Raw genomic sequence first — 27,579 nt, 5'->3', positions numbered from 1 at the left:
CCCTCTGTTTTGTTTCCTTTGGGTCTGAAAGATAAACACACTTTTATTTAGAGACTAGACTGCATGTAAAATTTTATTTCTGGATGTTTTGCTCCGATTAGTAGTTGCATATTTGCCTTCTCTCAACATGGCTTCATCAGGTCAACGGCTTCTCAAATCAAAGCAGCATTTCTTATTAAAAAGCATGTGCAAAATAAATCCATATGTTTCTTGTAAGCTAGTTTCTTGATGGCTGAAATCAAAAGCAATTGCCTTTATTTAAAGGGGGGGGGGGGCGAAATGCTCGTTTTCACTCAATATCCTGTTAATCTTGAGTACCTATAGAGTAGTACTACATCCTTCATAACTCCAAAAAGTCTTTAGTTTTATTATATTCATAAGAGAAAGATAGTCTGTACTGATTTTTCCCGGAAAAACACGAGCGCCTGGAGGCGTGACGTGTGGGCGGAGCTAAAGAATCACGAGCGCCAGTAGGCTTTTGAGTTGAGAGCATGTGGAAGCTGTGACACAGATCCAGAGGCTGAAATTTAACAAGAGCAGCATCAGGCGTCTCTATGTGGTATGTACTGAAACTGTATATATTTGCTTAGTGGTTTTGGAAAATGACTAAGTTTCACTTGATGTCGTCTTTTTTTTTTTTTTTTTTTTTTTTTTTTTTAAAGCTGTACATGTGGAAAGTGCAGTTTGATGACAACATTGCATGTTGTTTACTTGATGTGCTTACGCGCTGATAGCTAAGTTAACAACACAGAGATATTTGAAGCAGTTTTACTTACCGCATGTGGTTCCAACACACAATCGTGACCCTTTTTCGTTGGGACTGCATTATCCTTAAGAAATAAACGATCTGCAATCCGAAATGCAGGGAATAAACAAACTCCAATAACTCCGTTGATGCTCTGTAAAAATAAACTCCATCCACTGGTCGCGTGCTCTTCCGGCAGAAGTGCCTTAGGACCCATATAAGGAAATTCCGCTCCATCTAACGTCACACAGAGCCATACTCGAAAAAAACTTTCCGAAACTTGTGATAAACCGGAAGAGGTTTTTTTGGAACAAAAATACTCCTTCAAACGTACAACTTAATTTTTGAAACTTTGTCCAGGTTTAGCATGGGAATCCAACTCTTTAACAGTGTAAAAAACTCAGTATGCATGAAATAGCATTTCACCCCCCCTTTAACAATAAAGATTCCCGATCAATTTGAGAATTTGGTAAATTATATAATTATAGTGATTCTCGCTTTTGTAGTTGTTGATTTATTTTGCTAAATGAATTCTGTGAAACCACTGGCGTGCTCTGCACCCCTCAGCAGCTGGTAATTACCATGTTAAGAGTGACATGCTATGAATAAAACAGTGTATCTTCACTCTGATTATTTCTGGAAGCTATCAGTGGAATGTTACCAAATAACTACTTGCTAGTTAACACCAGTTTCTCTCATCTGAAAAGTCGTGCCATCAGTGTTTTCTTTTCTTTTTTTTTCTCTTAACCTTTCGACAGCAGTAAATTAAACTGTTGTGGTTGCAGTTTTAAATGTGGGGATTAGGATGCAATTGGAAACATTGGCTGTTTGTTTTCACTTCTCCTTGAGAAGATTTGTGTTGTCCTTGAAGCAGTGGACTATTTAACACAGTTTATTCATTCTGTGAATTTTAAGAGTCTATTTTTATTTTATTTTAAAAAAGAGAGTTGGCAAATATGTAGCTGGAATATTCAGCAGGTTATGTCATACAGATTTTATATTTATTTTTACTATTGTACAGTAGTTAAACTATTGCAACTGCAACATCTAAAAAAAATTTAATTTGCCATACACTTACACAGACTCGTTTTTACCAAACAGTGGCCCTGTTCATGTTGTAGTAGTGTTTCTGTTTTGCTTTCCTATAGAACTACTAACAGTTTTAGACTAACGGTTTCTTTCCTCATCTCTGGGAAAATGCTAAAGCTGCTATTGTCTGCTGTTTGTTTATACCTGTATGTAGGGGGAGACTTAAATCAGAGACACAGCCTGAAGATTACTCTGGTTTTGTAGTAGTTGTAGAAGTAATAATAATAATAATAAATTATTATTATTATTATTATTATTATTATTATAACATGACATAAACAATGTATTATTTATTTATACCAAGTGAAGACAGCCTCAAGGTATATAATGTAACAATAACAACAACAGCAAAAACAACCACAACAGTGGTTGTAGTTGTAGTAGTAATAATAATAATAATAATCATAATAATAATAATAATAATAATAATAATAATAATAATAATAATAATAATAATAATAATAATAATAATAATGATAACAATAATAAAATACCATGACTTAAACCCAGTGTAGATAACATCAAGGAATATAATTTAACAACAACAATTTATTATTATTATTATTATTATTATTATTTATTCATTTATTATTATTATTATTATTATTATTATTATTATTATTATTATTATTATTATTATTATTTATCATGGCTTACACCCAATGTAGGCAACCCCAAGGGAAATAATTCAAAAGCAACAGCAGCAGCAACAACAAAAACAAAAACACCACCACCACCAATAATTTATTTATTTATAATTTTTTTTTTTTTTTACCATGGATTACACCCAGTGTAGACAACCTCAAGGGATATCATTTAACAACAACAGCAATAATAATAATAATATTATTATTATTATTATTATTATTATTATTATTAATGGCTTACACCCAAAGTGCATAGCTTCGTTGACACAACAACACATGCTTATGCAAACAGGTTTGAACCTGACCTGCAACATGTCTCAATCTCATTCCTCCTCACTTCTCAATAATTGAATAGAATTAAAATAATAAAAAAAATCTATTGTTAATAATAATTTGTTACATTTTTCAACTCGTTTACTGCTTCATTATTCTGAAACAAAGAAAGCGATGATTGATGTTGGATGTCAGCCATGGTCTAGGATTTTCTAATCCAGTGTCATAAGGACTGAAATAGCAACGGGCTCTGAGAGAGACTCACGTATGGACTTGTCTGCAGGCCTGATGAGGGAAGCCATATTGTTAGAAACTGAGTTCAGGAGCGGACGGATTAATTTAGAAACAACTTAATAAAGTATGTCTCTGCTGTCACCCCTTTCTTCATCCCTCCTTTTCTTTCTCTCCCTCTTTGTGTCCCTCACTCACAGAGGAGCACCCATCCTGTCAGTTGGCCCCTTCAGCTCTTGTCGGCCCAGGGCAGAATCTCAGACTCCCGATCCGTCCATTGTGTGTGCTTGTGCAGACACATGCAAAGAAAAAAAAAAAAGAAAACCAAGCGCTAAATAGCCCCAAATGTTCTGCTCTTCGGACTCTTCAGGAGAGAGGATCTATAAATGAAAAGAATCCGTCAATCAGTGTCATTTCTCCTCTGCCCCGCTCGGACAGAGCTGACTAATGTCATTGTGTGTTACTGTCCAGAGACCTTCCCCTCAATTCTAGTGTCAAAGAGACATGACAAGCTCATATTAAGACATAGGAGAATGACACAATGTCACCTTTTTGACCTGTGGCAGATTTCAAAAGATCATTTTTGCTTTAACTAATTTTTTTTTAGATATCTTATAAAGAAATTTACATACAAGAATTAAAGTCAAAATTATACAATTTACATTATGCAAGCAAAAATTTACTTTCCATTATATAACAAAGCAATTCAAGTCTTATTCCTGATTTAACATACAAACCGGCGAAGCTCTGGAGGAGGTGTCTGCTGAATGGCTCAATCATACAGTATAGCTGAAATGGGGCATTAGAATAAGAATGGTCCTTGACCAGTGGCAGGATTAAGAAATGGCCCTGCTTATTTGTGCAGGCCCAGATGTAATACCTAAGCTTACCGACTGCAGAGGAAAGGGAAAATGTGTTGTTGAATTTATTTAGTCTCTTTAATGGACAATAGATGGTGAGGGTAGGGGGGCTCCATGGCCGGCTCTCTCAGTTCTGTGTTTGAGGCGCTGGGTTTCTTTAATTAGGGCTTCCCCAAGGGGGGGCAGAGGCCTGCGGACAGAGCGATGAATGGGGAAGGAGCGGAAAAGCGTGAACATAGAGTTGTTGTTTGATTAGGAGGACCAGACAGGAACACTGGCTCAGACAGGTCTTGCAGGATTACCAGGCCAAAAAAGACAAAACACTGGGGTGAATAATATGAATCCAATAATTTAACAATGTTGGGATACAATTTTCTCCAAATGTCTTGCTCTTTTAATGCATTCTAATAATGCATATGGATCTGTTGCTTTTAAATTAGCGCTTGAAGTCAACAAGCGGCAATTCTGCTCTGTGCACTTAGACCAATACTTGAGTGTCACAAGCCAAAAATGTGGGTTGGTATAGTTTTTTTCATAATCTTTAGGAATAATATTATAGATTAAAAGTCATTAAACATGCAGGGACTAAATTCTTAGAAGTTTAAAAAAAATATTCTAAGCCAAAACCTCTTGAACTTAATAAAAAACATAACTTTTTATCATTATCGCTCACTGTAGGTCAGTAACTTTCCTCCACATCAAATACTTTATAAACGCCTTTATACACTGCAAAACAATATGTACAAATAGGACACAATTTACTATTTCCATATAGTTTTTTTTTATTTTGTATTTTTTTTACAGGTGTTTTTATAGGTGCTTTACAGATTATAGTTATAATTTTTATAGGTATTTAGAATTTTGGATTTTATTGCATTGTGGTTAGGGTTAATGGTTAGTGTTAAATGTCCATATTTATTCATTTATTTTACAGATTAGGGTTGTCAAAAATGTAAATAATAATAATGATAATAAATAATTGTGATTATTATATAGATTTTTCTTTGTGTTAAATGTGCCTCTCTCTCTCTCTCTCTCTCTCTTGTTGCTGTTGACTAAATACAATTAATATAAACATTTCTTTGTTGAAATGTGCCTCGAAATATATCTTTTTTTGTTTAAAACTATTCACATGCAGTGTATGATATTGTTATTATTATTATTATTATTGTTATAGACTGTAAATAAATATATTGGTCATATTTTATTTAACATGAGTATCTGCTTTTGTTTTTGTTTTGCACTTTAAGCATTGCTTGTAATGCACCTTGGATTGAATTTACACAGTAATGCAAGTTGACAGTGACACTTTGTAGGCTGACATCTAACTCAGATTACAGACCTTTCTCTGAAGAGTGTGTGCTCATGAGATGTGTATTTTTTATGTATCTCTATCGCCATACGCTAACATGCACGCATACACACAGATGCAGACCGAGCACAGAAACATGGAATGGATGAGTTCATCTCCGCTAACCCCTGCATTTTTGACCACTCTTCGCTGTTTGAGATAGTTCAACGGTTGACACTGGATCACAGGCTCAACGATTCATACTCCTGCTTGGTAACCCAGCTTTCAGTTCAGTTTTATTCAGTTAGGGCTGTCCAGTCATAGCTGTCCTATTTATATTATCATGCATAATCACATTTACTGAATCTGCACTTTTGTGTCTGATTGTGCTCCTCAGGGTTGGTTCAGTCCAGGTCAGGTGTTTGTATTAGATGAGTACTGCGCCAGGTACGGAGTGCGAGGGTGTCACAGGCACCTGTCTTACCTGAACGACCTGCTGGAGAGGGCAGAGAAAGGGTCCATGATCGACCCCACACTACTGCACTACAGCTACGCCTTCTGTGCCTCCCATGTGCACGGCAACAGGTACCGCTGATCTGACACTCTTTATCTCTTTCTCACTCCGTCTCTTTAACACCCACTTCATTTCATTCTCATTTGTCATCACATTAATTCTCCAATCATTTATCTCTCTTGTTTTCTCTTTGTCATTCATCCTACTCTCACCTGAAGTTCTGTCTTTTCTCCTCATCCTAAAATCACTCCATCCCTCTTCACTGTCCTGCCTTTTTATCTTTCCATACATCCACTTTCCACACATGGCCAGAAACAGAGGTAAAGTAAGAGCACAAACTCTCTTTTGGCTGCCAAAGGACTTGTTCTCCTGTGTTTCATAGAAACCCCATTATTTCTCCTGAAAGCTTTGTGGTTGGTCACAAATAATAATGCTTCTCTCCCAGAATCCAACTGTAGTTTAACTGCTTTTACAAAAAGCTCAAGTCACCTCATTAACTGGTTTGCAGGAGTCCTTAAACTTTGTAACTACTCTTTCGAAAAGTTTCTATTTTGGAGAGGTATATTTATTTGAGATATACATATTATCTATTTATAATACATACAACATATAACGTATAATGTATGTAATTTATAATAAAATACGCAGTTAAATGTGCATAATTATTACATATTAATTAAACCATTAAAAAATTCATGAATTAAGAATAAGAATTAATATTTAATTAACAAAGATTTAATAAAAAATGTATGAATGAATTAACAAACCATCTTGAACATTTTAAGTGATAAGTCCTGATCCCTTTACTATGTGATTAATTTCTAAACAGAAATAAATTTGACTACCCTGACCCGTATTCACTTCTTTCTCACTCTATATGTTTATTGTATTCTTGTGTCATATTTAAATTTCTTATTTCTGGATGTTAGTCTTTTCATCTTACTTTTGTCTGAATCTATCATTTTATTCTCATGGTTATTTTCCTTATTACTTTACTTGCATGATTTATATTATTTCTCTTCTTCTTTTATTTCTCACTTACCCTCACACCATCTTCTGATATCCTTTGTGAATGTGCACCTTTGTGAATGTGTGTGTGGGGTACGAAGCCAAAGACTGAATGAGCTACTAAAATGGCCCATGTCAGAGACCGAGCTGCTTAGTTCTCTGTTTCCCTCCCCTCCTGAGCCCTTGACCCCCTCTAAAAAAGAGAACAAAATCATGGAGGTCTGGAGAAAAAGGGAGTCTAAGTCGCAGGTGCTCAGAGGCCCCAGAAGGTGAGAATGTTAACCCCCTCGTTTTGGTGTGGATTAGCGTCCTGCCCTTAAGCTATGAAACTGGGGGATGTATGTTAGGAAAGACAGCAATTAAGCTAATTTTCATCTTTCTTCTGTGTGTGAAATTACTCGTTCCATTCTGTGTAATTTTAGTCTTATTTATTATATGTGAATGTGCAAAGTAGCAATTTTATACACATTCTGACCTTTTGGTATTATATTTTAATTAAATGCATATATTTTTCTTTTTTTATATTTGTACTGTTGTATTTGATTTGATTTGATTTGATTTTTTTTAATACAGCCTATTATTTATTTTATTTAATTTCAGAGTTGTTTTAATATTGAATCACCACCTAGAATTTTTTTTCTAAGAAAACTACGATTTTCAGTCTGGTCTCAGACGTTTGGACACCACTTTATGTGTGAATGTGTATCTGTGTGAGGAAGAGAGAGAAAAGTGAGGGTGAGGCAGGGAAACAGAAAGTGATAGACATGTGTCGAACCAGTGAGAAACATGCAGGGTAAAGAGAGAGATAGAGAGAGAGAGAGAGAGAGAGAGAGAGAGAGAGAGAGAGAGAGAGATGAGAGACACTATGGATGGTGCCTTAAGGTCATGGCTGACAGGATGACAGGTCATTGCTCTGTCTCTCCATCTCTCTTTCCAAACTGTCCAAGGCCTCACTCCAGCCTGTCTATTTGTGCCAAAACCTCACGTCCAGCCAACCACACTCTTTATAACTGACATGGCCCTCAACCTGAACCTCTTGGCATTGGACTTGTATACTGATACATATTTAAAGCCAAATAATCTACAAGTGTTACAGATAGTGACTGTGGATCTCTAATGTTGTTTGACATCATAATATTGTGCCAATACCATATCTGGATAACCATATTAGTCTCATAACACACTATAATAAATATTCATGATGCCGTGTAGTGTTAATAAAAGGTAAACTGGCATAAATGGCATGGTACAGTTGCAAAAAAAGTTGGTAATATTAACATGGTCCAGTGTCCAAAAAACAAGGGGACAATGGAATCTAGTTTTTGTAATTTTGTTTCATTTTTGTGTGTTGTTTTGTTTTATGTGTGGGAGGGGGGGCTGTGTATGTGTGTGTGTGTTTTGTTTTAGGGTTTGTGTGTTTTTAAGTTTTGTTTTTATTTATTTTTTTGTGTGTTTTTTTGGCTTTATCAGTTTTGTTTTTCATTAGTTTTGCTTTGTTTTTGTTTAGTTTTTAGTAGTGTTTATTTTTTTTTCTTGTGAAATATTTTGTTGCGTTTTGTTTTTCTTTCTTTGTGTGTGTGTGTGTGATTTGTTTTTCTTTAGTTTTGCTTTGTTTTTGTAAAACAAATTGTTTTAAGTTTTGTTTTTCTTCAGTTTTTCTTTTTGTGTGTGTGTGTTTAGTTTTTCTTTAGTTTTGCATCGTTTTTGTTTAATTTTTTGTTGTGTGTTTTGTTTTTCTTCAGTTTTTCTGACACACAGAAAGAACACAGATATATATATATATATATATATATATATATATATATATATATATATATATTTTTTTTTTTTTTTTTTTTTTTTTTTTTTTTTTTTCTGCTGGTCTGTCTTTTAACCATCAGTTTTGTTGTGACACACTGCTAGAACTGAAACACACTCACAGCCGACGTATGTCACCTGCACGCAGTTTAAAACACAAACACACACACTCTTATGCAGAATGTGACTAAAGGGCCAGGCTCCTTATCGTTTGTGACATGGTAGACGGAAGGAGGGCTGTGAGCAGAGTGTATGTGACAGTCGAGGCGCGGGTCGTCGTGACAGCGGTTTGAGGAGCAGGAGACATGACACGCTCCACGTCAGTCCGCTCCCCTTGTCAGCCCAGTGCACGCTGAAGGACAGCAGGGAAAAGCAAAGGAGGAGGGGCAGGGATTTCAGGGTGGGGGACCACCACGACTGTCACACCAGACGGGGTCCATCGCTTGGTGGGGGTTTTCAGGGGGAGGTTGGCAATCCTTCTTGTTCACAAAAATACCTTAAAAGCTTCTGCTGTTGTACACGTCAGCTAGATGTGAGATATATGTGAGAGGTGTAGATGTCTAGTACGATGGTAAAATCAGTTAGGTTTGACAATTTAGCATCAGCTGCATAGATATCAGCATTTTAAAATAAGCATTTTAAATATGTGTGTTTTTACAAAACAAGAAATTATATCAGGCATCATGGTAATTTGGCTAATAAGCTTATGAGTGCCACAGGTGAACTGTTCCCACAGCCTCCCTCTTTCTGTTATAGAGTCACAATAAGAAACGTGTGAGTGTGTAAATGGTGAGAGGTTGAACTCCTCAGTGCTAGTAGCAGGGGGCTGTGGTAATTTGTAGTGTCTTTGTATTGCGGATGACTCTTTATTTGACCACGGACAGGGGTTTAGGTCCTTCCAAAAAGCATTGCCTGAGGAGGGGATGACACACACACAAAGCACAGCACAGTTGCACATACAGAATTGCTGAAAGAGTCTGTGCAGACATCACTAGAACATTTATGCAAATATCTCTTAAATCTTTTTTTTTTCTGTGGTCGACAGAAATGTCACATTAATTGCACCAGGCAAGTAGCAATAACTATGACTTAATTTACATGAGGTTTTTGCTCACAAATACTTGCAAAAGTGAATACACCACAGAGCATTTGCATATATGAAGATGTATGCATATGTAAACACACTTAAATAAAGAGCTGGGGCTCTTTCAGATGATAAAAGTAGTGTCATATTCTCACTTTCTTTTCTCTTTCTCTTTAATAATGGATGTGGTTAATTAAAAAGTTTGTCTGAATCTCTCATTAACACGTACCTTTTAAAGAGGATGGATAGAAAATGATTTATAGTGCTTGTATAATACTCATGTGTCTTGCCTGTTTTGGGACCCTGTGTTTGTATCTGTGACCCTTGTTACCTTAATGAGACAAGCAGTTGCATTCACTTGTGTGTGTTTCGCCTCAGGCCTGATGGAATTGGTACCGTCACAGTAGAAGAGAAGGAACGGTTCGAGGAGATCAAAGAGCGACTTCGTGTACTGCTCGAAAACCAGATCACACATTTCAGGTACATCACTGGTAGTTTACACAACACCACCTTATTAACAGCTAGGGATAATAATGGAATATGTGGTGTATATATATATATATATAGTGTGAAACTGCTAAATGCAAAGTATATGTAAATGTTGCATGACACTAATTATGTGATGACTGGATATAGTGATGAAACTGGATATTTTTTTATCTAACAAATTTAAATGGGAATGTATAATGTCTCAATGTTTTCAAAAAAAATTAATTTCTTCTAAAACAAAAAATTTGATCTCTAAAGGTATTGCTTTCCATTTGGACGCCCAGAAGGAGCCTTAAAAGCTACGCTGTCACTGCTTGAGAGGGTACTATTTTCCCACACACTTTCTTTTTTTTTTTTTTATGATATACAGTCAAATCTAAATTTATTCAGACACCTTCAACATTTCTCACATTATCACAGTTTATTCGCTATAGTTTAGAAAATGGTAATAAAATATGACAAGAACTGAGGTTTAAACTGTGTACATTAACAAATACATCTTGATAATGTCAGATAACTTGGTATGTAACATAAGATATGTAATAAATGAATATATATATGTGTCTGTGTGTGTGTGTGTGTATTGAAAAAGCTATGACACAAAGAAAAAAAGACCTACAAGCTAACAAGCTAAGGTAAATCTGCATCTAAATTCTAATTGGGTTTTGCAGGTCTTAATGAAGGACATTGTGACACCCGTACCTCAAGATGATGTGAAGACAGTGATCCGTAAATGTCTGGAGCAGGCAGCTTTAGTGAACTACCAGCGTCTCTCAGAATATGCCAAGGTGGAAGGTAGGAAGCACATAAACCAGTTTCGCAGTTTCTTCTCCGCTCTGCTCTGTTATCAGTAATATAGCACTTGACATATTCCTCTCTTAGAAACAGTGCTTAACAACAGTGATGCTCAACTAACCTTTATTTCGTGGAGGCAATGCTGAAATGCCATTGTTGAATTATTTTTTCATAAAAGGAATGAGTACAATGGAGCAATAATTAACTATTGGTGTGTGTAATGAATTTTTATGTTGTCTTATCTCTAATAGTCTTCTAAGACACAATATAATTTCCCTGTAATACCCAAATAGTAATTTTATATATGTATTTGATGTATTTATAATAATAATAATACTATGAATATGAATATGAATAATATGAATAATATGAATTACAATAATAATAATGTTTTTTAATAGGTCTGCTGGTCCAGGTTTGTTTTAGCTCTATCTAGCTGATTAAAGAGTAAAAATGCATTCAGTTCTCCCTCTCAAACCCTGGCCTCAGTGCCATATTGTTCTGCTCAGTGGTTTCTTGCTGTCCTCTGTAGATGGTTGCATCCTTCCTGTGGTTTAGCTTTAAAGACTAGGAGTACTGTACAGCAACAAATACACTTTTCCTTTCCAGCTCTTCATCACCTTTCCAGCCCCCCCCCCCCGCTTCATATGTTTATTGCAGAATTGCTGCCTTTTTTACTAGCTTTCTCTGTGTCTTTTTTCCTCTTTCTTTCTTTCTTTCTCCTTCTATCTCTTTATCTCTCTCTGCTCCCTGTCTCTGCGCTTTCCTCTTGTTTATTGGCTTTTCTTCTTATTTGGAGCCCTCTCTTGTTGAGCCAGTTTGAGAAGCCAATATACAGTGCAAAGCTGGATTGCCCACTCAAGCAACACATTTGTGTGTTGCAAGTGAGACGGTTTCTTTCATAGACATGGACAGCTAAACTGTGGCTTACACACGGGTGGTGTTTGATGTCAAATAATAGCCATGCTTACAGGACAAGTGTTTTTATTTTGTCTGGGATGTTTTTTTTTTTGTTTGTTTTTTTTTCTAAATCATTTTCAATGACTGTCCATGTTCATGAAGAAATATGACTGGGCACTGCAGATACTGAAGGAGAAGCCCTTAGTATCTGTTTGTCAAATGATGTCGATGTTGTTCCCTTTTTATTGCTGACCACTAAACTGAATGTGAAACTTTTGTACTAACCCAAACTAACCAATAGCTTGCAATACACTCACAAGTCTTTCCAGAGAATAAGACGCTCAGCTGGATTAAAAGCAAGGCTAATGGTGGAAATCAAAAGAGTAGCTAAACTCAAAGTCTAAAGTGACTAAACCAAAAGTATTTGCAAAACATATTATTATAAAAAAAGTCCAGTGCAATATTTTGTCATCACAAAATAGTTCATGCACTATCCATCAAAGGTTTGGAATAAATGTTTTTGAAACAAGAACAAGTATCTTAAAAAAAAAAAAAAAAATTAATACTTTTGTAAGGTAACATAAACCTGTTTAAAAGTTACAAAATATTTCTATTTCAAGTAATTTCTGTTCATTTGAACATTTAATGAAAAATCATAAACAAATATCATGGTTTTCACAAAAATATTGAGCAGGAAAAAAAAAGTTTTCAAAACTGAAAACAATAAGATCCATTAATAATAATTGAGCAGATCATTATTAGAACCATTATTTATAATTAAGGAGCAAGGAGAAGCAACTTATTTCAAAAACATATAATATTTTAATGTTTCCAACTTTTGACGGGTAATCTAAATCTAGATAAAAAAATGTATGACCTTCCTTCCAAATAAACAATAGTGACAAATTGTTACAATAATAAGCCCCACATATATTAAGTGGTCTTAACTAATATAAACTTACACCAGAAAATAAGTACAATGTATTTATTGTGTTCATATTGTTTTGCAGATGACTTTTGCTGCTATTGAGGTGGGATACTGATAAGGTTAGGGACACAATAAGTGCATTGTATCAAATTATTAATTTAAATGCACTGTAAGCACATAGTTGTTAAGGCCACCTAGCATTAAGTGGGACCCAATAGTATGTTGAAGACTTGATTTGAGGGAGTTTAAAGAGTTTTAAGTCTTCATGCATATTGACCTACAGATCATATCAAAACCCTTCCAGGCAACTTTCCATGCCACTAAATTTGGTCAAAAGCTCCTTATTGCACATGCAGCCATTGTGCTTCTTTCTCTCTCTTTCTCCTCTGACCCCTTGCTCTTGCATGCCCCGATCCTCTTTTATAGGGAAAAAGAGAGAAATGTATGAGCATCCTGTCTTCTGTTTGGCGTCACAAGTGATGGATTTAACCATTCGTGAGTACCCTGCTCATCTGGAGCCACTCCATCACTTCCGCCACCCCTCTTTTTTTCTCTCGTTCTTTCGTTCTCGAGCACTTTCACAAACAGTTTTTCCCTCATGCCCTGACCGGCACCATCCTCTTCTCTTGCTTGCATTTCTGCTTGCCTTTTTCTTTGAATTTGTCACTTGCATCTTAGGTTGAGTGATTCAGCCACAGGTCTTCCTGTCGCTTTGATCAGACCATCCCATCCAGCTGAGTCAGTGTGGCAGCTGTTCTTTCTGTTTTCTGCTTATTCTTTCTGTCTGTGACTTGAATGCATTTTTACTTTGCTTTTTTGTAAGTCACCCCTCCAACACCTTTGTCCATTTATCGATGTGTCCCAGGTTCACAATATTGGTCAGGTACAGAGTAAACAAAAATAATTGACATTATCTCCCAACAAAGGAACAAAACAGGGATTCTAAAGCTGTTTTCAGAGACATTGTGCTTCTAATCCTTTTTTTTTTTTTTTTGTCTGTAATTCACTCCAGCAGTTTATCACTGTACGTCTTCACTCTTATTCTGTCTGTGATCTGGATTATTGTTTGTGTCTTGGGTCAAACTTGGTTTCAGGTCTAAAAGCAGGGGTGTAAAATACTTAAGTAATTGTAGTTTATTACTATACAGGAATTTCTGCTTTACTGAAGTACTTATCCTATATTTTACACCCCTGTTTAAAAAAAGGTTTGTTTTCCAGTCTAAAACAACCACTCTGGTAGAGTTTCTTTCACACAGTCTCTCATGGAATGATAGAGTGGACCACGGGTCTTTCACTGTTAGACAGCCCTGTCCTTGAACACCTCTTTCTTTCTTTTTCTATCCTTCTCTTTCTACTTCCCAATCAGATCTCACATCTGAAAAAAAAAAAAAAAAATTGAAAGCTTATCCCTTCTCTCTGTTCTCTTTCCCCTTCTTTCTCCCTTCCCTCTTTCTTTCTTTTTCTCTTTCTTTCTTTTTAGTAGAGAAATCTCAGAGGGATCAGAAGGATGCAGGTGACATCTTTTGTCTGACTTACTGTTAAATTCATTTTAAAACAGCCCCTCACCCTCCCCTGAGCTCGAAACATAACCAGCTCACAGCATTCACATGGCAAGCTAAGCAGATGGGTAAAGGGCACCATGGGAATGTTGGGACAACGTTATGAAAATTTATCTTACACTTTGCACTCTCCTAAACATTGCATCTTAATGTAGATGCATTTTCCATGAGTTGGTAAGTGCTTTATAAATGCAATACCAGTCTATGGAACATGCAGAGTGAGTATTTCTTTAATGCTTAAACTTCCAAAAATCTAAATAAATAAATAATAATATACTCTCTGAACCAAGTGTGTAATTAAACTGTAATTAAAGACTTTACTATAAGATTCAATTCTTAAACATTATTTAATGCATTCGATATCATTAACTTGCAATGAATACCTTTTTTTATTTTTTTATTACAGCATTTATTAATCTAGGTTAGATTATTACATTTATTATAAATAAAAAATATATGTATATAAATATATACTATTACACAAGACACATTTCATTATCCATGGTTGGTCACAGAACATTTACTAAGGTTATTTTATAACATGATTGTTTCAAAACATTAAATGTTAAATGTGTGTCTATCAATTAGCATTAACCAAGATTAATAAATGTTGTAAAAGAGTTCATTGCTTGTTTATATATTACTTAAGACTAATGCTTACAAATAGCAATACTGATGCACTGTTAATTTTTATTTATTTTTTCAGTTCATATCATATTGCTGATTTTCCATTAGGGTAAATATAGTGACGTGTTTTCGGAAACCTTAACAAAAGTATCAGAAAAATACATTTAGTTAATCTACAAACTACAGTGTGTCATAGATTGGTTTAGAAACCCTCAGTTCGTTAGAGAAATCTTTTTGGACGCTTTTATAATATAATCCACATTCTGTTCCTCACAACTGAAATACATGATTTTGCTCAAGTACATGATATTTCGTGGACAGTAACCCTTTAAAGGACACAAATATTATATTTTGTGAACGTCTTCAGTCCTACTGAAGGAGCTGAAGATGACTGAGATACAATTAGAGGAAAGTTCAGAGGGTTAATTCACTTTTAAGGGGCGTGTGCTTTGTGTTTAGTGATGAAAGCACTGTTGACTGAGAGGGGGGTGTGACTCTTCATAATGTTAATTGTTTTGACATTTGTCACACAGAAAAATGACTTCACTTCCTAGTTCCTCTGTCTTTGTGTTCCTCCATCAAAGTGTCACATTTACCACAGTCAAAAAAAGACAATGCTGAAAGATCTCAAAAACTGACAACGCAAACAAATCTTTGTTGCAAACCAACAGCAGCTACACAAACAAAAATCAGTTAGGTTGTCTAAATCATCACATAGAAACTCAGCCAATATTGAAGCATTATGAGCTACAGTATAAAACATGTATCCATACACCATGGTCTCATAAATGTCTTTTTACTTTGCAATCCCATTCTTAACCAACAGCAATAAACAATTTGCCTTATATTGTGTGTATTCATCATACTAAAGACCATTGAACATATTTCCATTTTCACAAAAGTCCACTGTAAACTGGTATATGATTTCTTTAATCTCATATTCTTATATTTAAAACGAACTCCTGTCGTTCTCCGTGTCATATAATGACAGATGAGATAGACAATGAAGGGTACATTGAAGTATGACATGTTTAAGAGAGAGGTGCTGCCAGCTTGTATTGACAGAAAGAGGTAGGAAATGAGATGACATGAATTCCTGCATGTGCTGAACGTTATGCATGATGACTATAACATATTTGTTGTGGTTTTTATCCATTCTATTTCCTCAGTTCCTTGGTTTGACTCATTATACTTGCATTGCTCTTTATTGACTCATTATGGTTCGTGTCTACAGAGCTGAGTGTTGACAGAGTGTCAAGATTATGCTAAGCCGTTAACTAAGACAGCGGAGTTGATATATGCAGCAGCTAATTTGTGGTTCAAGTCAAATTCAGAGGAAAATTTAGACAATTCTTTACCCATCTTTTATCTACTCTCTAATTTTAATTGTCATCTTAATTGTCATAGCAGATATGCTCATGAAGTGAGTCCTCGGAAAATGATTTAAATTAAATTCTATTTAATTCACTGTTAAAACAATGTTTTTTTTTGGTTTGCAGACAGTACATATTAAGTTTAAAATTACATGAAATGAAATGCAGTTTACTTTAGGCATCAGATGGGCTGAGGAATATCCAGTGTTTTTTGTGCAAGTATTTGTATGTCTCTATCAACTGTTGTACCTTTGTGCCTCAGAAAATGTAGGGCGCTTAGTCACACCTGCCAAAAAGCTTGAGGACACGCTCCGTCTGGCGGAGCTGGTCATAGAAGTGCTCCAGCAGAATGAAGAACATCATGCAGAGGTGAGTGTGCCAGACATTACATGGTAGACATGCTTAAATATACAAGGATGGAAAGAAGTATGCCAGGGGCATAATTATGAAAACAAACAATGCAGATTCAATAATTAGACCTCAGAGCAACTTAAAATGTTTTCTGTAATAATAATAAACAAAAAATGGGGTCCTCAATGGCTGCTAGCACTGTTTAGGTAACATTCCCCATTAGAGCAGCCGTCATCATCTCACAGACAACTGGAGAATATATGTGTGTTTTTTTGTGTTTTTAAATTATGTGCTCCGCAGGCTACACACCCAAGTATGGGAGGTCAGGCGGTACAGTATTGTTTATTTTTTACTTTATTTTTATTTTTTGCTTTCATCGGTGGCATACCCTGCTGTTGCATGCCATGTCTCATGATCTGGCCTGCCCTGGAAGAGGCTTTACATGGGCATAGCAAATCAGGAGTCATGCATCTGCAGGGTGGATTTATATAATTTCAGTTCAGCTCATTCTAAGTTAGTTAAAAAGTTACATTCAGAACTAGATAGAACTAGATAGATAGATAGATCGATAGATAGATAGATAGATAGATAGATAGATAGATAGATAGATAGATAGATAGATAGATAGATAGATAGATAGATAGATAGATAGATAGATAGATAGAATAAACTGAACTGAAATTACTGTCACATTGACTGAGTACATTCCAGTTTGAAGGCATTATAGTCAATGGACAAAATTACTAGTTGTTCATCTACATTTCAGTTTATATCAAGTCTTGTTACTCTGCTCTTTTGTTTTGTTTTGTAAATTCCATTTACACCTCTAGTGCCAGGTTTGTTAAACCATTAAAGGAATAGTTCACCCAAAATTCATTAAGAACACAAAGAGGATATTTTGTCTGTTTGTTTGTTTGTAGTCCATACAATGAAAATCACTGGGTTCCAATGTTGGTTGGGACCAAACTGAGTCTAATTATATAAACAAAAAGATTATTCAAAATATCTGCCTAAAGAAATAGCTACCGGTTTGGAACAACATAGTCATACTTTACTCACCAGAATTATTCATTTTTGGGTGGCTTATCTCTTTAAGCACATAAAACCATTTTAAATTAAAATATGTCTACTGAAGTGCATGGGATTGTTTATGGTATTTTACATAGTCCAGTCATTTATCATGCCCCTAAAATTGCATGTTCAAATGTAAATGTGCATCATGCACATGCACAAAATAATGGAATAAATCTGGTAAATTGATGGACATACATATATATAATGTATTTCTAACGCCATCAGTGTCAATTGCATAATCTATAATCCTATAATATTTACAAATGTACCAAACGGTCTTAAGCACAATAATTATTTAATTATTAAACAATATTTTTTGTGTTTGTTTGCTTCCTTTTGATCAAGATCACCGTCAATCATTCTTAACTGTTTTAACATTGTTTTCCATTTGCGATTTAAAGCCCTTTAATGCTGAAGAATTTGTGATAATCAAGTACTCAAACCAAAACACAGAGCGAAGAAAATCTCACGTAACTCTCACTGTTTTTCATGACTTGTTTGTTGGCTGGAAAACGCTGGACAGGGTAAAGAGGTATGTAGACCATAAGAGTCCCCGTCCATGTGCATGTTGCAGCCCCTGCACCATGGATGGAGGGATTTCCACTTTTCCCCCACTAATTTCGTCCTCCCCATCTCTGCCTGGACACCCCATCCTTCCCCTGGTCAGCTATCGCTGTGGAGCATTGAGCAAGTTGCTTGTTTCCACAAGCACAAGGGGACAGTGCTTCACCTGTGGAAGCAGACACCCCCAAAAACCTCAATGAAAATGAGACTGGTCTCATTTTCACCCTTGCACAACCCCAATAATCTCCAAACTCTCCTCTGTTTTGTGTCTTTCAGCTTGGTTTGGTCTGCTAGCTTCACTTACCAGCTCTGTCTACAAATATAAAACTGTGTAACAAATGCACTTATCTGGGTGAAAACAAACTGATCTCAAAAATACTGGTATGAAAATGAGTTTGAGTGGTTGGTGACAACAGCATGCCTTTTTAAAGGAGAGGAAGCCATGATCCACATCAACTTTTCATTTGTCTAACATGCTTGATGAATATCTACAGGCCAGATGTGTTGCACACAGCAGCACAGTTTGATCAGCATCAAAGGAATCTCATATACAGAAGACATAAATGCAAGAACTTTTCTGAACTTTTTTTATTTTATTATAAAGAACCTTTTGTGCAATGGAAATGTTTCATGGATATTAAAGAGCTTCATGGAACCAACAACACCTATAAAGAACTTTTTTGTTTAGGAGTGTATTTAAAATGATTTTGTTTCGAATAGAGAAATAATGTACTGAGTACTGAGATTGTGCTGCTTATCAATGCTGCTGCTGCATGCTGGGAATTTGTTTGTTACAAAGGCTTAAATTCCTATGCATGGACTTCACATCTGCAAAATGGAAAGTAAATAAAGGATATACTTTAAATATAAATCAATGTATGTGAATTAGGCATTAGCTATGCTTTTTAGAAGAGGGAGTAGCATGAGAGTTTTAATGCATGAGATTAGCTCATGACACTCCACAGTCACAAAGATGAAAAATTATAGTACTGGAAAGTATTGCATAAATTTCTAAATGGTTTCAGTGTAATTTGTATAGATCTGTGGACTGTCATGGCCTTACATACTAAACTTGAGTGTATGCCTTTATTTTACAAGGCTAATTTTATTTTTGCTTTCATTTCCCCCTTTTTCTCGTGTTGCCTCTGTTTCTCTTTCGCTTGCTGCAGGCATTTGCTTGGTGGTCAGACCTGATGGTTGAACATGCTGAGACCTTTCTGTCTCTATATGCTGTGGACATGGATGCGGCACTGGAGGTCCAACCACCAGACAGCTGGGACAGCTTCCCTCTCTTTCAGCTGCTCAATGACTATCTACGCATTGACTGTGAGTATTTGCAATGCTCTTTTCTGGACAGGGCCATATATTTTATGCCTTAGTAAATTAATATTGTAGTTTAAATACAAGGTCATTTCTAATGACACCATATGTGTCTCATATACTGCTAGAAACATTTTTTCTAATGTTCATGAATTTATTTTAATTAATATACATAGATGGGGGGAGTGAGAGAGAGAGAGAGACAGAGAGAGAGAGAGAGAGAGAGAGAATAATAATAACGGTCATCATAAACGGATAGATGAAATTAATTAAAAAAGAAATTGTCATATCTACAGTCTATAATTGCATATTTGTGATGTTGCATGCCTGCAATAGGTTACAAATTGCAACAAAACAGAGATTTAAGAGACAATATAGAAGCATTAAGGGCCAAATAGTGAACCCTGCAGGGGGTCGTACCAACACATTGAATGTAAAGAGTTTGCTCAAGGCCTTATCACGTCCCTAATGAACTGAAGTCAATGGGGTGCTGTCCATGGTGCTAAAGCCACACTGCCATGGGCTGGAGTTGAATAATTATCCTAGTGGCATTCTTTGCACAGCTTGACAGGTTGTTGTCTGGTAACCTATTCTTGATATTGGATTGCTTTTTCTTCTGGGAGAGCTAGAGCTTGAGAAAGCAAGACTGTCTAATGTGTATAAAATAATTTAACAGCCTTTTCCTTTATAAAGTATAGCTAAATAGTATTTTATAAAAAAAAAAAAAAAAAAAAAATCCCTTACATTCACATGCTTGGTGTTTATTTGTTTGCTAACTTGCTTTTTGTTTGTATTTGTATTTTTATCAAGGAAAAAGCCTTTTAGTATAATTCTGAAAACATCTGACTTCATGTCATGTGTCTTTTTGCCTCACAAACTTTGCTGATTTTATAACATAAATGTAAGATATTTACATTGTTAGTAATATTTCAAGAGGAACACTTACTGATCATTTTTTCTTAAATCATCTCCAAATTGCATATTTTTGAGAGTTTTTTCCTTCTTCTTTGAGTGTTAGTTCCATATTCTCAATATATCATAAATGAGCCATAAAAGCCTAATGCAATAAATATGATACTTTAAAAAACCACAACTGCAAACTTTTCAAATAAATTAAATTTTGTCTAAAGTTATCACAATCTAGCACGTCTAGTTTCCCATAAACCCACAAACATATTACTCCTTGCTCCAACACAGAGACACATATCACCTCCCTCTGGGCTCCTCACACACAAGCACACTCGCATAAACACAAACATAAGCAAACACCATCGACTGACAGCCTACAGCGTGCACTACATCTGTGGAACAGGACATTCAGCATGGAAGGTCAGTATCGTCCTGTGCCTTTAGCATTGAGTTAGGCATGAAACAGCCTTAACACCAGGCAGGCGCTAAAGCAGAAGCTATTCATGCTGCTAATGAGGTCTAAAACAGAGGAGCCTGGGAGACCCCACTGCCCCAGCCACTTGCTCGCGGACAAACACAGCCAAGTGTACAACCACCGCCGCTCAAGTGGCTAATTGGAACAGAGCAATCAGGGAAGCAAACAAACATGGCACCTACTGCGAATGATCGACCTTGAGTACAACAAGAGAGATAGTGAGAGAGCGAAGTGACAGAAATAGAGATGCTATGACTACTACATGCTAAAAATGCTAATACATGCAAAAAAAAAAATGCTTATGTCCACCAAGTGTCACTGGATCCCAAATATATATATTTTTTTTATTATTAGAAAGTTTCCCACTTACTACTTGGGACTTTTTTTGTTATTTTATTTTATTTTATTTTATTTTATTTTATTTTTGTGTTTACTTTTTTGTGTTTACTACTACTGTTTTTATTTTTATTTTTATTTTTTTTCATGATCCAATCGAGCAGCTAGACATGTCCCAAAAGTGTTGCGAAAATTGCAACCAATATAAATAAATCAAAAATCACTCATAAATATTAAGTTTGATCTCCTGAAATTAACAAAAATTGTCAGGCCTTACTACAGCATGTATCCTGCTGAAAGTGCAAATAACACTTAAATCTTTTGCCACCATAATTTTTCAGATTTGCTTAGTCTCACATTTTCTGCTGTTACTACTAGATGTCAGGAATCATTCATTCTGTTCTTTCTCTCTTTCCCACTTTTCATTTTCGCTGTTTCAGATAATCTGTGTAATGGGAAGTTTCATAAGCACCTGCAAGACCTGTTTGCCCCTCTTGTGGTGAGGTATGTGGATCTAATGGAGTCATCCATAGCTCAGTCCATACACAGAGGATTTGAACGAGAGTCTTGGGAACCCGTCAAGTAAGCAAAACACTTTTTAATTTTAAACTTTTATTATGATTTAAGATGTATTTAAGATGTTAATTCAGTACAGTTTTAAAAATAAAAATGGCCTTCCACAGTCTTCTTGTTTGCAAAAACAGCTAAATTAATACCAACAGTCTGCAAAAGGTTTCACAATGTGTTTTTTGTCTTTTTGTTTTCCTGGTTCCTGGTAAGCACGTTTGTTTTTAACAGCTTACAAGTAATTATTTTCAAGATTGAAGTTTTGTTTTTCTTTTTTAACTAGCCCTAATTTTCTTACAGTCCAAACCAGCCCTGCTTTTGAACTTGAAAAACAATCTTACATGATTCCCAAATATACCAGTTATCAGAATAACTTGGAATCACTCAACAAAGCAACATACTGGAAGACAAAGTGTGTGACTGTAAGAATGTTAATGCTAATTGAATCAACAATCTGCACTTCAGCAGAAACAAAAGTCTGTTTTCTCGTAAAACCCAGAGCCAAAGTGGTGATGATGTGATTCACTCCTTCTCATGTGCACTTCTCATCTCTATAACACCATCATATCTCTGAATTAATTCTTCATCTTGTGCTCTAAACATACTGTACATAATGCTGTTTTAGTATCACCCACACTTTTTTCTGTGCATCTACATCACTGCATTCTTTTTTCTGTTTTTGTTTTTTTTTCCTTTTCCACAGGAGTTTAACAAGTAATCTGCCCAGTGTCAGCCTACCAAATGTGAATCTTCAAATGCCTAAAGTACCAAATCTACCAATGTCAGTTAATCTGCCTCCAATGCAAATGCCTAGCTTTTCCACCCCCAACTGGATACCGGGTTTATCAGATACTGAGTGTGTACTGAGTTCTGGATTCTAATACATGCATGCGTGGCCTTAGCATGAACATATTGTCTTTATTTTATACTGAAATCAAATTCGAATTCACACCAGATCAATTGTAGGTTTTTATTTGGAATGTCTTTGAAGTTAAGGACTTCAGAATGTCCAAAATGATATTATGGAACATCATAATATTTTACATTATATACATATATATATTTATATTAAATATATCATCAAAATTAAATATATAGTTTTCTTTTACAGCTTAACACAATCTGTTATTGATTTACAATGTTTAGGATCATTGTCATGTGTCATAATGCACATAAAGGGCAATAAACACAAACAGATGCTTTGACATTCTGCTTTAGATAAACAGATGCTGTGCAAGAGGCCAGAATTTTTTTTTGGTAAATATGATAAATATTTTCTTATTGGATGATAGTGTGTTATATATTTAAAATTTGGAGATTCTGTTGTGCTTTCTTTTGGGTTGGGTTTAAAATCAATATTATGTCAGTGAAGTTAGCTTCTTTTTTAACAGCTTGTGTAACAAACAGTTTAAAAAAGGCATACTTCAGAGCATCTTAATTAAAGTTTGAGTAGCTTGTAGCTTGACAAGGTTCACATTTTAAAGTATGCACATAAAAACAAAATGAAGTAAAGTAGTAATGAAGCATTTCATCTTGACTGACATGACGATAACATCACAGCAGTAATAAAATCTAACTTCCAAATAGTTCTTAAAACTGTACATGCAGAATCAGCTACTTTCTTTACATGTGTGGAAATTTTCTACATAAATATTGCCTATGAATTGAAAATTTGTGATTTAGGGAGTTGTGACAGAGGTGCGCCAAGGGAATTTTAGCTTATATTTAGACATGATAATTAAAAACCGATACTCCAAACCTTAGCGTATTACCACTTTCCAGATGAGAGTGAAATGCCTTATGCACAGCATGTGTTGGAAAAAGAATTACGCATGCACACACATACATAATTATGCATGCTGAGTGAGACTCGGTGTAAATATCCCATCTCTAAGGTGTAATGGTGGATAAACACCAAAGTTTGCCAAAAATTGTCAACACCACCACAAAATTTTAGTATCTGTCTTGCCATGTCATACTTAAGCTTAAATTATTTAACATTTGTAGAAATTAGTGTTTATACATTTCAGTTATGTTATGTTTCAGGCTAAGGCCACATTATGAAAACGACCCCTTGACAATTTTAACCCAAAAAGCCCTGTGCATGTTGAAGGGTTGGAAGATACAAATAACACACTATAAAATACATATGTTTTGCTAGCTAAATATTAAAGCTGAAGTGTGTCATACTTCTGGACTAACGGGACCAAACAGAATCACAAAAAATAGAAGGGAACTTTTTTTTGTTAAATGTTGGTTAGACTCTTCTTAAGTCTGAAGAGGTTTAACACTGCTAAATATTGCTGCTTGATTGCCAAGGTATTTTGGACGGATGGTTCTAATGTTTTCTGTGTGGACACATAAATGTCAAGTCAACATAAAAGCATTTTCAGACGTCTTTGTTCAGCCCTGTCCCAAACTCAATCCACTGGCTGAGCCAATGTTGTGAATTTCAGCCACTAAAACAAAAAGATCACAGTTTTGTTTGATGCCGCAAGTAGCACAGAAATTACACACTTCACCTTTAGCAAAATTATTTGCAATAACATGGTCAAAGGGTTAGATGCTCATGGTTTCTGGGCATGAATAAAAGATGCTGCTTTAACATCATGTATCTTTCCAACATCTTCCTCCTTTCCCTTTTTCTATTACAATAGAGCAGGATACAGTTGTCCTTTCTCTTTCCTCTTGCTGTGTTTAATAGGTAATGGTTCCTAGAGTAGTAGCACTCCACCTGTAGCCTGTTTTATATATTTAGGGTGTCAGGATGGGAATACTGAGGAAGATCATCCTCCATCCCATTTTTCCTCCTCTCCTGTTTCCCTCATCTACAGTGTGAAAGACAATAGTCTGAAATGATAAATAAGCTTCAGAGAAACAGGCATCTGCTTTCAGTAGAAACCAAATATAAGACTTTAAAAGGGCTGGTTGTGTGAGAAACCCAAACTGCACTGTTTCTCACAACAGTCATTTCTGGTGTTTTTCACATGATGACTCCTTATTTTAAAAGAGTATCCTTTTGTTTATTTAATTTGTTGTTTATTTAAAATTTGAATTTCAAAATGTTGTCATCATTTTCATTTCAAATTATATTATCAGCACAACAGTTTCAGTATAACATGTAATAAAAAATATATATATTTTTTTTATTAATCCATATTAATTGAGAATCATTGTGTGTATATATAAATATATATATAAAATAGTATAATAGTAATAATTGTAAATAGTAATATAATAGTATATATATAATAGCAACACATTTGTTAAAAAATCATATATAGTAAGTATAGTTTGGTCAGGTATTTTTATTTATTTATTTGTTTTTATTTATCAACAGACACTCACATTCAGAAGTAGAAGGGTGTGTAGAAATATGTATCCTATTGCTGTATGTGAGTGTCTGTTGAGACTGAGAACACATTTTTGCAGAATTGAGTATAAATGAATCAAGTGTGAAAGCTCCTACAGAGTCTTCTAACTAAATCTGGCTTCAGTGTGAAGCTCTCATTGATTTAGTCGATCTAAAAATATGTTTCCACTGAAGATGCCTTGGGCTGCTGGCTGTTTGAGGACTCACACTCAGGCTGTAAGAAATGGAGTGAGAGTCAGTCTCTGTTTTCTTCTATGATCCATTCTTCATTCACTTCAGATCATGTGGCCTTAAAATTGGCTCCATCCACACAGATCTACACCTTTAGTCAGATCAGTTGAAAGTCTGGGACTGTAGCTTCTCCTGTCACTTCATACACATACAGCCTTGTGTACTTGAAATTCTCCTTTGACATCATTCTGCATGTTTTATCTTTCCTGTACTCAAACAACCAGTCCTGACTGGATATCATTTTGTTTTAGGATTAACTATTTATTTTTTTCCATTGAACAATTGCCAATGAGGTTGATCTGAAGCCATCAGAGCACCTCTGCAGCAATTGGGAAGTGATAAAAATAACTAAAACTGAATGTGTCACCCTGGAGTGTGCACTTGAAACCCCCCTGACCTTCCTACTTCCTGACCTTGGAGCTTTCCCTTTCTATATACAGCTTTGATTAAAATAACTAAATGTATATCTCTGACTCATGTCCTGGTTTTGGCAGTAATGGATCAGGGACATCAGAAGACTTGTTTTGGAAGCTGGATGCACTGCAGACATTCATCAGAGACCTGCACTGGCCAGAAGAAGAGTTTGCCAAGCACTTGGAGAGTCGACTCAAACTCATGTCAAGTGACATGATCGAGTCTTGTGTAAAAAGGTGAGATTTGAAAGCATTGGCCAAAACTGTTTTAAGCAGCATTTACACACACACACACACACACACACACACACACACACGTATATATAAATTATTTTGACACCACATTACATACTCAATTCACTTATTAAGTACACTTTAGTAAACATATAAGCAATGTAGTTGTTTTTGTCAAATCTGCTGGCTTTACCATTTGAATAACAGAAAAAGGGCTGGCTGATTTTCAGTATGCAGGCCCACATTTGTAATCCGGTTTGAGGATGTCAAGCAGGACGTCTTCTTAGCTGCATTCTTCCAGTCACTCTTAAGTTGTAATAAACTCTTTGTCATTCTTGCTGTGAGTAAAGACGTGATTTGAAGTACTTAAAGAAACTGTTGTATGCAATGTCTTGGTAATTTGCTGATTCAGCCAATCTGGCTTAACAAGTAAAATAACCCATTGCTTTTTCTCTTCCATCTACACAAGGAAGTTTTATTATGCTAAAAATGTAAAAAAAAAAAAAATAATAATAATAATTTGTGTGTTTTATTTATGTATTTATTCAGATCCGTTGCTGCAACTCAGTAATATATATTATATATATATATTGCCTATATTTATCTACTATGTGCTACGTAGAATGCCAGTAGCTAATGAGAGTTTAAAGGATTAGTTTACTTCCAGACTGAAAATATACTTTGTCTTGTTTCCTTTTTTTTTCTTTTTTTTTGACAATCCTACACCATTGTAAATGACCAAAGCAACCAATCAGAATTTGATGTCCCTTGTGTTGTTTCAGAACCAGAGCAGCCTTTGAGGTGAAGTTGCAGAAGAGTCCACGCACTACAGACTTCCGCGTCCCCCAGTCCATATGCACCATGTTCAACGTCATGGTGGACGCCAAGGCCCAATCGGCCAAACTGTGTGCCATGGAGCTCAGCCAAGAGGTAGACAACACTAACAAATGTATCTTTCTGTTCTCACTTACATTCTTATACACTTCTCATGTTCTCTATCTTTCTCATCATTGCAAACATGCACTTTCTCTGCCACAATTTTTCTAGTACAGCACCCTCATAATGTGCTGATCAGCATGCATCTTAGCTTAACTATCAATTTTCATTGTAAAATCCAATATTCTGTAGTGTTTTGAATTGCATGTATTCATTATATGCACCAGCCTATAATATATACAGCAGCTATATGTGAATTGAACAGGGTTTTAAAATGTATATGCACACGTATTATCTATGATTGCAAATATGCATTTACTGCTGTAGATCTGAATGATTCACCAGCATGGCAAATTTCCATTGTTTCTGAATTTTAATTTAATTTGACTCTGTTCTGGAATGAGACGTTTTCTCTTTCTCTCTGTTGCTCTCTAATTGTCACTGTCACCTTGTCTGCTGTATCTTTCTTTTCATCCCTTTTCTCAATCTTGTGAAAGTTTGTTAGAGAATGGGTAAGTGTGGCTAACAATTCAATTGAATTCTCACCTTTATGTCCCAAAGGTATAATTAGCAATCCTCGCAGTTT

General features: G+C 35.4%; 1 protein-coding gene across 15 annotated transcripts in view; it reads left to right on the top strand.

Annotated features, from left to right (window-relative positions):
* Positions 1-27,579, top strand: part of cadpsa (Ca2+-dependent activator protein for secretion a) — a 94,224-nt gene that overhangs the window by 49,994 nt on the left and 16,651 nt on the right. For 2 of the 15 annotated variants that reach the window (XM_052569139.1, XM_052569152.1), the window contains 14 exons: positions 5,273-5,409; positions 5,534-5,721; positions 9,918-10,019; positions 10,287-10,350; positions 10,700-10,823; positions 13,078-13,146; positions 16,473-16,579; positions 16,862-16,891; positions 19,369-19,525; positions 21,680-21,821; positions 22,510-22,662; positions 25,905-26,060; positions 26,840-26,987; positions 27,491-27,505. In XM_052569139.1, coding sequence (XP_052425099.1) covers positions 5,273-5,409; positions 5,534-5,721; positions 9,918-10,019; positions 10,287-10,350; positions 10,700-10,823; positions 13,078-13,146; positions 16,473-16,579; positions 16,862-16,891; positions 19,369-19,525; positions 21,680-21,821; positions 22,510-22,662; positions 25,905-26,060; positions 26,840-26,987; positions 27,491-27,505 — 1,592 coding nt within the window. Of the gene's footprint in view, positions 1-5,272; positions 5,410-5,533; positions 5,722-9,917; positions 10,020-10,286; positions 10,351-10,699; positions 10,824-13,077; positions 13,147-14,131; positions 14,165-16,472; positions 16,580-16,861; positions 16,892-19,368; positions 19,526-21,679; positions 21,822-22,509; positions 22,663-25,904; positions 26,061-26,839; positions 26,988-27,490; positions 27,506-27,579 lie in introns of all 15 variants that reach the window. The other 13 variants (XM_052569142.1, XM_052569144.1, XM_052569141.1 and 10 more) reach the window with 13 other exon arrangements.

The sequence above is a fragment of the Carassius gibelio genome, chromosome B11, assembly GCF_023724105.1.
Source record: "Carassius gibelio isolate Cgi1373 ecotype wild population from Czech Republic chromosome B11, carGib1.2-hapl.c, whole genome shotgun sequence".
Lineage (NCBI taxonomy): Eukaryota > Metazoa > Chordata > Actinopteri > Cypriniformes > Cyprinidae > Carassius > Carassius gibelio.
Note: the sequence above shows the minus strand (reverse complement) of the source record. Positions and strands in the feature narration are given on the sequence as shown.